The sequence below is a fragment of the Rhincodon typus genome, chromosome 5 (assembly GCF_021869965.1).
Source record: "Rhincodon typus isolate 14 chromosome 5, sRhiTyp1.1, whole genome shotgun sequence".
Taxonomy (NCBI): domain Eukaryota; kingdom Metazoa; phylum Chordata; class Chondrichthyes; order Orectolobiformes; family Rhincodontidae; genus Rhincodon; species Rhincodon typus.
In genome coordinates this window covers 11,041,937-11,055,699 of record NC_063336.1, presented here as the reverse complement: position 1 = coordinate 11,055,699, position 13,763 = coordinate 11,041,937, and the positions used below count along the sequence as shown (strand labels likewise).

Here is a 13,763-nt window from a genome sequence, read left to right as displayed (position 1 = left end):
GTGCTATCGACTCTGCGTTAATGAGGAGCAGAATGATCTGACCTGAATTTGATCCCCTGGGACTTGCAAGGGAGTCTTTTCTCAAAGCTAATCATGAATTTAATTCCCAAATCAATGCACACACTGGCATCTGTTCTTCATTAAAATTAGTAGAATAACCCCATCACACTTTTTTGGTAGCCTGATATGAGTCTCTGACTTTCTATCCTAAATCTGGGCCAGGGAGGTTTGATTCTCTACATTGTTGTACAATGAGACAAATTATGCCTGTTTCTACCAAGGTCGATAGCAGCAGCTATCATAGTAATAATGATCAAGTTAAAAAGGCTTAATCCACGTGAAATAAGTAACTCTGAACTTGTGTTTATATTTATTGAAAGAAAAGCAATATCTCATTTTATTGACAATTGTGAGGAAGGGATGAAAAAAGCAAGGGAAAAAGTGAGAATTAGTAACCGTACCCATTGCAGGCAAATACATCAATGTGTGTGTCTGTTCAATGAGTCCTGACAGGTGAACAAAATCTTTAGCAAACCGGTTTATGTTAAGTTAATAAGAATTGACTGTACTTGTAGTTCCTCCGTACATGGAATGTGGCTGTCTCACTAATCAGATGAAAAGCAGAGATTTATGATTTCAAACAAGACTTTTATATTGTATATATGATTTTTTATGATCTCAAAATGGATTTATTTTAGGAACAGCAACTAATTTTTGCATAAAATATAATTTTTAATTTATTGCGTTTCTGATGAAGGCAATATTTTGCATTATGCAGAGAAAGTCCAGAAAAACATACATCAGGAAACTGATTCCAGCTGTCCTTCATTTTTCCCTGTTTTGTTGTCCGGAATTTTCAGATGATTCTTCGTTTAAAGAAGGAAATCCAGCAGCTAAAAGAGGAGCTGGCCATGGTCACTGGAGAGACAAGGGCTGACAACCTCTCACAGGAAGAAACACAGAAGTACCTTTTGTCTTTTTAAATTTTTTAAAAGAGCAAACCAATGCTAAGAGTTTCAAAATAAATGGTTTTATTGTTTTTGATAAAGTATTGGAATATAAATATACATTTAGCACATCTTGTTTAGGAACAAATGTCATTAAAAATCCCAAGGTTCTTCTATTTATTCAATGATGTGGCTAGGCCAGCATTTATTGTCCATTCCTAATTGCCATGGAGAAGACTTCTTTTGAGCCGGATTTTTGAATTGCTGCAGCCCTAGAGGTGTAGTGGGACCCATCGTGCTGCTAGAAATGGAGATCCAATTTAGCTCCAAGTCTGGATGGCATGTGGCTTGGAGGGAAACTTGTCAGTGCTGGTTTTCCCGTGCATATGCTACCCTTGTCCTTCTCATGTTAGTAGAGGTCATGGGCTTGAAGGTGCTGGCAAAGGAGCCCGAATTGCTGCAGTTCATTTTGTAGATGGTACATCCTGCTGCCACTGTGTTCCAGTGGCGAAGGGAGTGAATGTTGAAAATGGTAGCTGAGATGCCATTAATAGAGAACCTCATTGATATTGTAATATTTCATCCACATAAAGTATGTTCCCTGAGTGGGATGTATAGTTCTGTTAGCTGAATTGTCAATGAAAAATAAGGAACAGAAATGTTGTTTATGTACAGCAGGCAGTTAGCATCCTAAAGAAAAAAAAAGCCTAATTGATTTAACAATAATCCTTTCTCAGAATCTATGGTATGTATTTCCAGATTTCCATCATTTACAGGTTATCTCTTTAATTCTTCCATGTCCCACATCCAAATAGTATGAATAGTGGAAATCTGGATATTGAGTTCATTGGCATGGGTGTCAATCAACTTGCGCATATGTTTTTATTCTGAACAATTGAAGTTTGCAGTGTTCACAACAAACCTCGACACTTTGGCTCCTGTTTTGAAGGCTCAGCTCCTGTTTGCCATTGTAAACATGGTAACAGCAGAATCTTTACATTCCATCTAATCTGATTTGCACCTGGGTTGGGAATGCTTGTTATTGACCCAAGTTGCAATATGTGGAAGAGTTTTCTGTTCAAAGCACTCATATCTTTAATTGCTTATGGCACAAAATTCCCTTCATTGTACTGTAAAAAGAAACCAGTAATGTCTAAAATATTATTTCAAGTGTTAACACTGATGCAAGAATTAGTAGCAATAACTTTTCTTCCTCAGGAGCAGTAACATCGAGAGGTCAAAGTCTTATCTTTCCCTGTCCCAAATGGGCTATATATCTTACTCTGCAGCAGCTGCATGGCTCAGTTTCACATATTCAAGATATTGACAAAGAAATACGTAAGAGTTACAAGATAGAAACAGTTGAGTTACCTCATCTAGCTTGAGAACAATCATCCTTCAAAGAAGAAAATGCAAGATTACATTAAAAACAGCACCTTTCATGAGCTAAAGTGATCCCACGGTTTGCTTTCAGACAGGTACTGTTAAAGTGTAGGTGCTGTTGTATTGTAGAAGATGTGGCAGCCAATTTGCAAACAGCAAGTTCTCACAGACAGTAACATGGTAATGATCTAGTAACCTGCTTTTAGTGAGATTAGGAGAGAGAAAAATGTTGTTCAGGACTCTGAGGAGATTCACTACTCTTCAACAAAATAGTGTCAAAGAATCTACTTTTGAGGGCAGATATAATGTCTTATATCGAATATCTTTTCAGGGAAGCAAACCTGCCATCCTTACTTGGTTGGGCCTATATGTGACTCTGAACCAAAGCAAAATGGCTAACTCTTAACTGCCTTCTAATAGCCTACCAAGCCACTCAGTTTAAGGGGAATTGATAATGGGCAATAAATGCTGGCCTTTCCAACAATGGCAATATTCCATGAAATTATATAATGTGAAAAATAGCTCCTGCATTAGCACTGCTTCATTGAGTGTGCTAGAATCCATAGCCATTTGACTCCTCTGAGTATATGCATGTTAAACTGGGAGCACAAATAGGCCAGTCAGACTTCCAAGCTTGCTTGGAAGGGGTGTAGTTCTCAGTGCGTGTCCCCTTTCCCAATGCCGGGTCACTAAGTCAGGTACTGAGTGTTTCACACACCAATGTCAGTATGTTGAACCAGGCAGCAAAAGGCTAGAATTTACCATAAACATTAGTTTCCACTTTTCCTTCTGGTTCAACTTCTGTCTAGGAGCTAACATGTTACTGGGGAACATGTTAGAATCTGTTATAAAGGTTATAATAGCACAGCATTTAGAACTGTATAATATGATCAAGCGCAGTATGGCTTCATAAAGTAGAAATGATGCCTGACTAGAATTCTTTGTGAAAAGCAGGATAAATAAAGGGGGAGCAGTGGATGTAATATGTTTGGATTTTTGATAAGGTGCCACACATTAGGCTACTTTATAAGATATAAGCCTATCGTATTGGAGGCAGTATGTTAGCATGGATTGGCTAACTAATAGAAGACAGGGAATTTGGATAAAAAGGTGTTTCCAGGATGGTAACCTGTAACTAGTGGAGTCCCACAAGGATCCTTGCTGGGGATACAATTATTTACAATGTATAGTAATGAACTGGATGAGGAACGTGAATACACTATAGGTTTGTGGATAACGCAAAAATAGGTGGGAAGGCAAATGGTGAGGATGACAGAGTCTGCAGAGGGATGTTGACAAGTTAAGTGAGTGGGCAAAGAAAACTTGGCAGATTGAATATAAAGTGAGAAATTGTGAGGGTATGCACTTTGACAGGAAGACTAGAGGAGCTGAATATTATTTAAACATAGAAAGCCTGCAGAAAGCTAAGAAATAAAGGGATTTGGGAATCCTTGTCCATAAATCACAAAAGTTCATCTAAGTTCATCACATCCAAGTTCAGTTGATAGTAGAGAAAGCAAGTGGAATGTTAACCTTTATTTCAAAGAGAATGGAGTATAAAAGAAATTTTTCTGAAACTATGTAAGGCACTGGTATGACCATAACTGAAATACTGTGAACAGTTTTGGTTCCCTTATCTCATGAAAGATATATCGGCATTGGAGATGGTCCAGAGATGGTTTGCTAAGTTGATACCAGGCATGGAGGGACTGTCTCATGAGGAGAGGTTGAGTAGATTGAGTAGATTCTTGTTGGAATGTAGAAGAATGAGAGGCGACTTTATTGAAACAAAGAAGATTCTCAGAGGACTTGACAGGGTTGATGCAGAAAGGTTGTTTCCCCTTGTGGGGGAGTTGAGGACCAGAGGGCATAATCTCAGAGTAAGGGGTCACATATTCAGGACAGAGTTGAGAAGAAATTTCTGCACTGAGAGGGTTGTGAATCTGTGGGATTATTTACTACAGAGGGCAGTGAGGCTGTGTCATTAAGTATCCTTTTTTATAATTTATTCATTCATGGGCTGAGGACGTCACTGGCTAGGCCAACATTTATTGCCCATCCCTTATTGCCCACAGGGTAGTTAAGAGTCAACCACATTGGTCTGAGTCTGGAGTCACATCTCGGACAGACCATGTAAGGATGGCAGTTCTTCCCTAAAGGACATTAGTGAACCAGATGGGTTTTTGTGACATTCGAAAATGGATTCCCGGTCATCATTAGAATCTTAATTCCAGATTCCTTTTTTTAATGAATTCAAATGTCACTATCTGCCATGGTGGGATTTGACCGTTATCGAGGTCTCTGGTTAAAAGTCTTGCATTAACACCACTATGTCGTTGCCTTCCCTTTAAGGCTGAGATAGGCAGATTTTTAATCAGTAAACGTTATGGGGAGAAGGCAGGAAAATGGAGTTGAGGATTATCAGATCAGCCATGATCTCATTGAGAGGCAGAGCAGGCTTGATGGCCTGAAAGTGTGCTTCTGCTCATTCAACTTACGTTCTTAACATAGGAACAGGAGTAGGCCATTTGTCACATTGAGCCTGCCCTACAATTCAATACAATCATGGCTGACCAAACACTTCAGATATTCCTCTGGTGTTCGAACCCTCTGGCTACACAGATCATTTGCTTTCTTCATTGCCTGCCGCACCTACATGCTTCCTTTCAGTGACTGGTGCACAGGGAATAGTATTTTCCCTCCTGCCCTTAAATCTCACCAGTTTCCTCACTTTCATATTTTCCTTCAGTCTCTCTCTCTTTCATTAGATCTTGTGCTCCCCAACATTTTGGGATGTTTTTGTGTCCTCCTTTGTCAAGAAAGAACCAAAGTATGTATTTAATTTGTCTGCCATGTCTTTGTTCCCCTTTATAACTTCTATTTCTGATTATAAGGGACCTACATTTGTCTTCACTAATCTTTTTCTCTCCACATACCTAAAGAAGCTTTTACAATCAGTTTGTTTGTTCCCTGTAAACTTACTGTCTCACTCTACTCTCCCCGGCTTAATCAATGCCTTTGTCCTCCTTTGCTGACAACTAAACTTATCCCAATCCTCAGATCTGCTGCTTTTCTCAGCCAATTTGGTAGCCTTGGTAGCCTTCAGTGCCTTATTGACGAGGACATCTAGGACCTTTAGTACATCTACTTCTGCCAACCCCTCACTGTTTAAGGAATACTCTGTATGTCTGTTTCTCCTACGAAAGCAGATAACCTCTCATTTTTCTACATTATATGCCCACCTGCCATGTTCTTTCCCATTCACTAAGCCTACCAAATTGTCCTGAAACCACTTACAATCTTCCTCAGAACACATATTCTGACTTAGCTTTGTACAATCTCCAATCAAATCAAATTTGGAAATATTACATTTGATCCCTATCTTCAAATATTGATATATATTGTGTCCCTCACTAGTTATAGCCTACCAACATGAGAGTGGCATGTTTATTCCTACTTTCCATTTTCTGTTCCACCAACTCCTATCCCATATGTTTTACTTTTTCTAATCAGTCGCCTGTGGGGGAGTTTGTCGAAGGCCTTCTAAGTCTACCTTGTGCATCAACTCTCCTTTGTCAGTTTTATCGGTAATATCTTCAAACACTCAACAGTTCACTAAACATGATTTCCTATTCACAAAGCCATGCTGACTATATTCAATAAGATCGTTATCATCCAAGTGTCTTTTTATCCCATCCCTTATTATAAATTCTATGATTTTCCTACTCCTGATCTAGAGCTAACAGGTCTGCAGTTCCTGTTTTCCCTCCTGCTCACTTCCTTAACAGTGAAGTGACATTTGCTGCCTTCCAATTCACAGGAGTCACTATGAAGTTTGGAAGATAATCAACAATGCATCGACTATCTCAATAGCCACCTTCTTCAGCACTCTGGGATGTAGACTGTCAGACCCTGGGTTTTATCAACCTTCAGCCCCATTAATTTCTCAAGTGCAATCTTCATAGTAATGCCAATTCTCTATTCCCAATTACACGTTCTCCTGATTCTGCCTGTAATGGATCCACATTCGGTTTAGCCTCATGTTTCCTTTTTAGGTACTGAAAGAAGCTTTTCCAGTCTGATGTTTTTGCTAGAGTGCATTCATATCTAATCTCCCTTCCCTGATCAGTTTCTTTGCTCTTCCTTTGCTGTATTCTAAAAGTCTCCCAATTTTCAGAATTAGTTCTATTTTTGTTAACTTCATAGGCAGTTTATTTAGTATTGTACAATCCTGAACTTCCTTTGTCAGCCATGGGTGACATTTTTTTGAATTTTTTTGCGCTTTGAAGGAATATATTGTTGCTGTAAGCCATGCAATAGTACTTTAAAGACTGGCCATTACCTATGTACAGTCATGTCTTTTAATACATTTTCCCAGTCCACTTCAGCTAACTTGTGACTCGTGCCTTCATATTTGCCCTTTCTCAAATTTAAAACCCTTGCTTCAGCATAGACTGTATCACTTTCAGAAATAACATTATAATTCTACTGTATTATGGTCACCCATTCTTCAAGTTTCTTTTAAGATTCTTAATTACAAATAAAAATAGAAATTGCTGGAGAAACTCAGCAGGGTTGGCTGCATCTATGGAGAAAAACAAAGTTCACGTTTTGAGTCCAGTGACCTCTCTTAGATGATTGTTAATTCATCTTTTTTTTAAAATTGCATAATATTAAATCTAAAACAGCATAACAAGGTGTAGAGCTGGATGAGCACAGCAGGCCAAGCAGCATCAGAGGAGCAGGAAGGCTGACGTTTCGGGCCTAGACCCTTCTTGCCTGCTGTGTTCATCCAGCTCTACACCTTGTTATCTCAGATTCTCCAGCATCTACAGTTCCTACTATCTCTAAAATAGCATGCCATCTTACTGGCTCATCAACATATTTGCTCAAGAAAACCAGCTGTAACACAGTCCAGAAACTAGTCCTCCACAGCTTTAGTGCTCACTTGGTTTACACAGTCTATACTATAATCACCGATGAATAATGAGTTGCAATGCTGCATCTGATGATTGTAATGAGGACTGCTAGGTGGACCTCACAGAATATGTGTTCCCTGATTGGGGCTGTTAACTTGGTCCAATTGGGGAGCCCTGGCTGACAGATAAACAGAGGAGTATCAGACATTCTGACACTCTGTGAGCTGACTTTGAGGGACCACTGTCAAGAACTTTCCACTTGTAAATGGGATGATGTTGATGGGATACTGGGTTCTGTGGAGTTATTTCAGTGGCGACGAGAGTAAAGCACATTCCTGAAGAAACTCGCTCGTAACAGTTGACTTCGAGGTGGGGTGAGCATTTCTGGATTCATGCCGTTATTTGGGAAGCTTGACTCGTTTGACCCTGCTGTCAAAGACTGGACCGAGTATGCGGAAAGGATGTGTTATTTTTTCCAGGCAAATTACCTTGGGGCAGATGAAAAGCAAGGAGCAATACTCCTGACAACTTGTGGACCTGAAGCTTTTTCGGTTTTTAGGAGCCTATCTTTCCCTGAGGCACCAGATACTAAAATCTTTCAAAAGTTGATGGTAGTTAAGGAATATTATGACCCCAAGCCACCTCTAATTCTGGGATGCTATTGTTTTTATTTGGAAATCCGAGAACCAGGGGAATCCTTATTGGGATTTTTGACTGGGTTAAGACAACTGGTAGAGGCTTTGGTTTAATCCTTAATGAGAAGGGCAGAGGTGCGGGAAACGCAAGAGATGCGGTCGAGAGCATTTTCGACCACCGAAGGAAGGAAGTTGCGGTCCTTGAAGTAGGAGGACATCTGGGATGTGCAGTAGTGGAACGCCACATCTTGGGAGCAGTCGGGGAGGAGGCGGAGGAATTGGGAGTAGGGGATCCCATTCTTGCAGGAAGATGGGTGAGAGGAGGTGTAGTCTAGGTAGCTGTGGGTGTCGGTGGGCTTGAATTAGATGTCGGTTTCGAGGCGGTCACCAGGGATGGAAACAGAGAGGTGCAGGAAGGAGAGAGAGGTATCAGAGATGATCCAGGTGAACTTGAGGTTGGGGTGAAAGGTGTTAGTAAAGTTGATGAACTGTTCAAGATCCTCGTGGGAGCACAAGGCAGCACCGATACTGTCATCGATATAGCAGAGGAAGAGGTGGGGGATAGTGCCAGTGTAGCTGCAGAAGAGGGATTGTTCCACGAATCCTACAAAGAGGCAGGCGTAGCTTGGGCCCATGCGGGTTCCCATGGCCACCCCCTTAGTCTGTAGGAAGTGAGAGGAGTTAAAGGAGAAGTTGTTAAGGGTAAGGATGACAACACCTGGCTGCGAACCATTTCAACTCCCCTTCCCACTCCCTAGGTGACATGTCCATCCTGGGCCTCCTCCAGTGTCACAGTGATGCCACCTGGAAACTGGAGGAGCAGCACCTCATATTCCGCCTTGGGAGCCTACAGCCTGATGGCCTAAATGTGGACTTTACTAGTTTCAAAATCTCCCCACCCCTGGCCTCATCCCATGACCAACCCTCCCTCTCATACCCGCCTCCTTGATCTGACACAACATGTCCATCTTCTCTCCCACCTATACGCCCCTGCCACTAACCAATCCCCACTACTGCCTCCCTGCACTCACCTATCACCATCCCACCTACCTTCCCCAGCCCCAACCCTCCTCTCTCTATTTATTTCAGAGCTCCCTTCCCCCTCCCCCATTTCTGAAGAAGGGTCCTGACCTGAAACATTAACTTTCCTGCTCCTCTGATGCTGCCTGGCCTGCTGTGTTCCTCCAGCTTCACACTGTGTTAACTCTGACTCCAGCATCGGCAGTTTTTACTATCTCTGACTGGATTCGGTATACCTCCTCTTCCACACTACACTTGAGGAAGGAGCAGAGCTCGGAAAGCTAGTGTTTTCGTGTAAATCTGTTGGATGATAACCTGCTTTTGTGTGATTTTTGACGTTGTCCACCCCAGTCCAACACCGGCACCTCCACATCATACTTCCTATCTATGTTATCGGTACCAATGTGAACAATGACTTGTGGCTGATCAGTGACCAAGGACATAGATTTAAGGTAAGGTGGAAGGAGCTTCAGAGGGTATCTGATTTTTTTTTTCATCCAGAAGGTGGTAGGAATTTAAAACTCAGTATCTGTAAGTGTGGTAGATGCAGAAAGCCTCATGTCCTTAATGTAGTATTTAAATGTGCATTGGTGATGTCACCTCATACGAAGCTATGGAAAATGGGATTAGAGTAGTAAGGTTATATTTGACCAGTACAGACTGGATGGGCCAAAGGGCCTTTTTCTCTGCTGTCAACCTCAATGACTTTGACACTTCATGGTGCTTCGTCATCAATACCATCTGCCTCATTCTCAGAGTTTGAAAATTTGTAACTCATACCTATTACTTGTGAGGAATGCATCTTTATCATCTGATTCCCATATTGTATGATGAAAGTTTTCCCATCACAACTTACAAGGTTTCCTTGTCTTTTCCATTTCTTGTGCCGTTCTCCTAGTAAACTGTAATACCAGATCTGAAACCTTGCTAGATGGTCTGGAATAATGTTTCAATGTTGTGTAATTTTTTTTCTGATAGAATCATGGAACAGAGTCATAGAATCCCTACAGTGCAGATAGAGGCCATTCAGTCCATCAAGTCTGCACTGCCCCTTTGAAGAGCATTCCACTCAGACCCATCCACCCCACCCTATCCACATAACCCTGTATTTACCATGGCTAATCCACCTAGCCTGCACATTCCTGGACACCAAAAGGCAATTCATTTAGCTGATTGCTCAGCTTTACCAAATTATCATTCCTGAGGTGAAAACAGGTAGAACTTTTATTTACTTTGCCCCTGTTTTTGTCTGCTTTGCCCACAATTTCCAAATAACATTTCAGCCAATCAGTGCCACACACTATTGAAGTACAGCCACCATCTGTTATGGCACAAATGAATGAATCAACAACTATGGACTGTTACATTTCCATCTGATATTATTACTGAACTATCAGATCCCAGGCAGGATCCTCGTCTGAAAGAAAATATTTTGATTTGTTTTGGTTTTAATGAAGATAGCCTTGTTGAAACATAAACATACAATGGTGCAGATTTTGCTTTAGCAATAAAACAGAGGTTTGTTACAAAAGAAAACATAAAATAGAATAAACCCAACCATCAATTTATAGTACAAATTCAAAGATTTTTAAACACACAATAAAATGATATTAATCCCAAGATTCCTCAATAAATTGAAAAGAACCAAAAGACCTTTTCTATAGTATCCAAAACACCACTGATACAGTACACAAGAACCCCTGTATCTAACACTTTGGTAGGTTTAACTCACTTGTGACTTCAATTTTTAGATTGGAACTGCAGATAGTTTCTTCCTGGAGCTATCATTGGCCTGCTCAAGTGTACTCAGCTTTAAATAATATCTCGAGCATTAAATCCCAAAACCTTTGATTTGGGGCTAATATTAATTATGCACTCTTAAGGTAATCTGGTTCATTATATATCCTTGCCTTTTCAGGGGCCCTTTTCTGCAGAGCCATCCTATTCCAAGGACTTCACAGGACGCTCCATTCAAAGTCAAAAAGTAAAACTAAATGTTTCCCTATATCACTTAAGGTTGCTTAAAAAAAAGGTTCTGAATATCTAATAAACCTAAATATTCTGTTATTTACCATGCTGGGTTGCAAAACATTCCAATAAACAGAAGCTCATTAATAATGCACAAAACCCATTCAATCGGAACCTAGATCTCAAAAACTGTTTTTAAAAGAAATCACCATGGCTCAGAAATACTTGAAGTTAATTATTAACTTCAGATAAAGAGAAAACTCCCAAGTTACTAACTCAAAAACCAGAAACTTAAACCAACAAATAATAGATAAAGAATTTGAATCACAATATCCACCTAAGTCTTTGTCACCAGCACAATTATTTTCATGCTGCTCATCCCTATATTTAGGCTCAGAACTAGTTTCATGTGTTGCTTCAAATACTTCACTCTTCATACTTAGGCCATTCCTGACATTTTCACATTGAAAACTTCTGTACATTATGTTCTGTGCATTCGTGGAGTTCGATTGTTGTTGGCTATCACCCCAATCCTGCATTTTCCCTTGATTCAGAAATGTATTAAAAGCATGACCAATCCTGTTCAGGTGCCTTTCAGCAATTATAGAGTCATATTCATTGATTGATTGATTGATTTATTGTCATGTGTAGTGAAATACAGTGAAAAGCTTTGTTTACAAGCAGTACAGGTGGATCATGGTAAACAAGGATGTATAAATCAGAGGTTGTAAAAAGACTTAGACAGAGGCATACGGGTTACATCGCACAGGGTGTGCATTAGACGAGATCAGCGTTAGCAAGATTCACACTATTTGAAGCTAGAGAGTCCATTCAAATAATGGCTAGGAAGAAGCTGTCCCTGAACTTGCTGATGCATGTCTTCAGGCTTCTCTGCCTTCTGCCTGATGGAAGAAGTTTTAGGAGAGTATTGCCGGGGTGCGATGGGTCTTTGATGATGTTGGTTGCCTTTCCGCAGCAGCGAGCCGTGTTAAATAGAGTCCATGGGATGGAAGATAGAGATAACAAGGTGTAGAGCTGGATGAACACAGCAGGCCAAGCAGCATCAGAGGAGCAGGAAGGCTGATGTTTTGGGCCAGATGGAAGGTTGGCTTCTGTGATGATCTGGGCTATGCACACCACCTTCTGTAGTTTCTTATGGTCCTGGGCAGAGCAGTTGCTGTACCAGGCTGTTATGCTCCCAGACAGTATGCTTTCAACGGTGCATCTGTAGAAGTTGGTGAGGATTCTTATGGACATTCCAAATTTCCTGAGCTGCCTGAGGAAGAAGAGGCTTTGTTGTACCTTCTTGAATTGAATATCCTTTATTGTTACATGTGTTCAATGTAAAATACAGTGAAAAGTGTGTACGGTTGCTGTGCATAAGCGTCATTCACATTAATTTAGAATAAAGTAGTTAAAAAAAAGATAATTTAAAGAGGGTCCAAACTTTCCTCCTCCACTGTTACAGAATGCCACCACCAGAGTCCTGCTCCAGGCCTACCAGCCCACACTGTGCCACCAAGAATGTCTCACCCCGGACTTCTCAGCCCAAGCCATGCTGCCGGGAGTGTCCCTTGGTCCCTCCATCACTCCGAGGACGGAACACCCCACTGCCACCCCACCCCGGCCATCGCCGCCTCGAGCTGCCTGCTCCTGCACTCACTGTCAGCCGCCTCAGGCTGCCTTTTCTCACTTGCCTCGGTCTGCCTTCTCCTGCTTGCCTCGGGCTGCCTTCTCCCTCCCGCTACCGCTTGTGCCGCAGGCTCATGCTAGCTGCCTGTGTAACGGTCCGGGTCTGCTTCCCCACGCTCTACTGCGGAGCTCTTCCCTGTGCTGCTTCTGGGCTCACTGCTCACGGTGTTCTGGGGGAGAATGGCTCGATACTGTGGATCTGCCATCGGCTCTGGTGCTGAGAGTCAAGAGGAAGAAAGAAAAAAGAGGAAATAAAGGAAAAGGAGGAAAAAGAAAAAGCGGAGCAGAGAAGCCCAGCAGAGTTTGTTGGTTATCATCACTCTGAGGAACCTGACATCCTCCACCCCCCCCAACCTCAGTTCTGTTAATGTAGATGGGGCCGCACTCTCCTCCTTTCTTTCTGAAGTCAATGATCAGTTCTTTAGTCTTGCTGATGTTGGGAGAGAGGTTGTCATACAACATGCAAACAGACCCTTCGGTCCAACTAGTCCATGTTGATCAAGTTTCCAAAACTAAACTTGACCCATTTGCCTGCTTTTGGCCCTTGTCCCTCTAAATCTTTCCTATTCATGTACCTGTTCAAATATTGTAACTGTTGTACACGTATCTGCATCCATCACTTCTTCTGGTAGTTCATTGCACATTTGAACCACCCACTGTGTGAAAAAAATTGCCCTTTTAAATCTTTCCCCTCTCACCTTAAAAATATGCCCTCTAGTTTTGAACTTCCCCACCACAGGGAAAAAGACCTTTTCTATTTACCCTATCTGTGGTTGTCACGATTTTATAAACCTCTATAAGGTCACCCCTCAACCTCCTACGGTCCAGCAAAAAATCTTATCAATCTATCCAGCTTCTCCTTATAACTCAAAGCCTGCAGTGTTGATAATGTCCCTGTAAATATTTCCCGCACCCTCTCCAACTTAATAATATCCAATTTCATCCTTTCACCTATAATGAAGTCCCTTTCACCTCCCCGAGTCAGTAATCATAGTAATCAGTTTTGAGGAAGGTTCGCTGGACCCAAAACATTAACTCTGATTTCTCTGCACAGAAATTGCTGGAGCTTTTCTGCAGTGTCCTGCAATGATAGCTGGAAATGATTGTCTTCCTAAACTTTTTTAGGGCAACAGCTATTTTTTTCAAAAAGAGAGTCATTACCATAAAATTGAAGAATTGTCAAAATTAATAGACTGTCC

General features: G+C 41.3%; 1 protein-coding gene across 1 annotated transcript in view; it reads left to right on the top strand.

The window, feature by feature from the left end:
* kif6 (kinesin family member 6) overlaps positions 1–13,763 on the top strand; it is a 504,857-nt gene that overhangs the window by 110,256 nt on the left and 380,838 nt on the right. Inside the window, exon 8 of the mRNA XM_048596661.1 lies at positions 861–964. Coding sequence (XP_048452618.1) covers positions 861–964 — 104 coding nt within the window. The remainder of the gene's footprint in view (positions 1–860; positions 965–13,763) is intronic.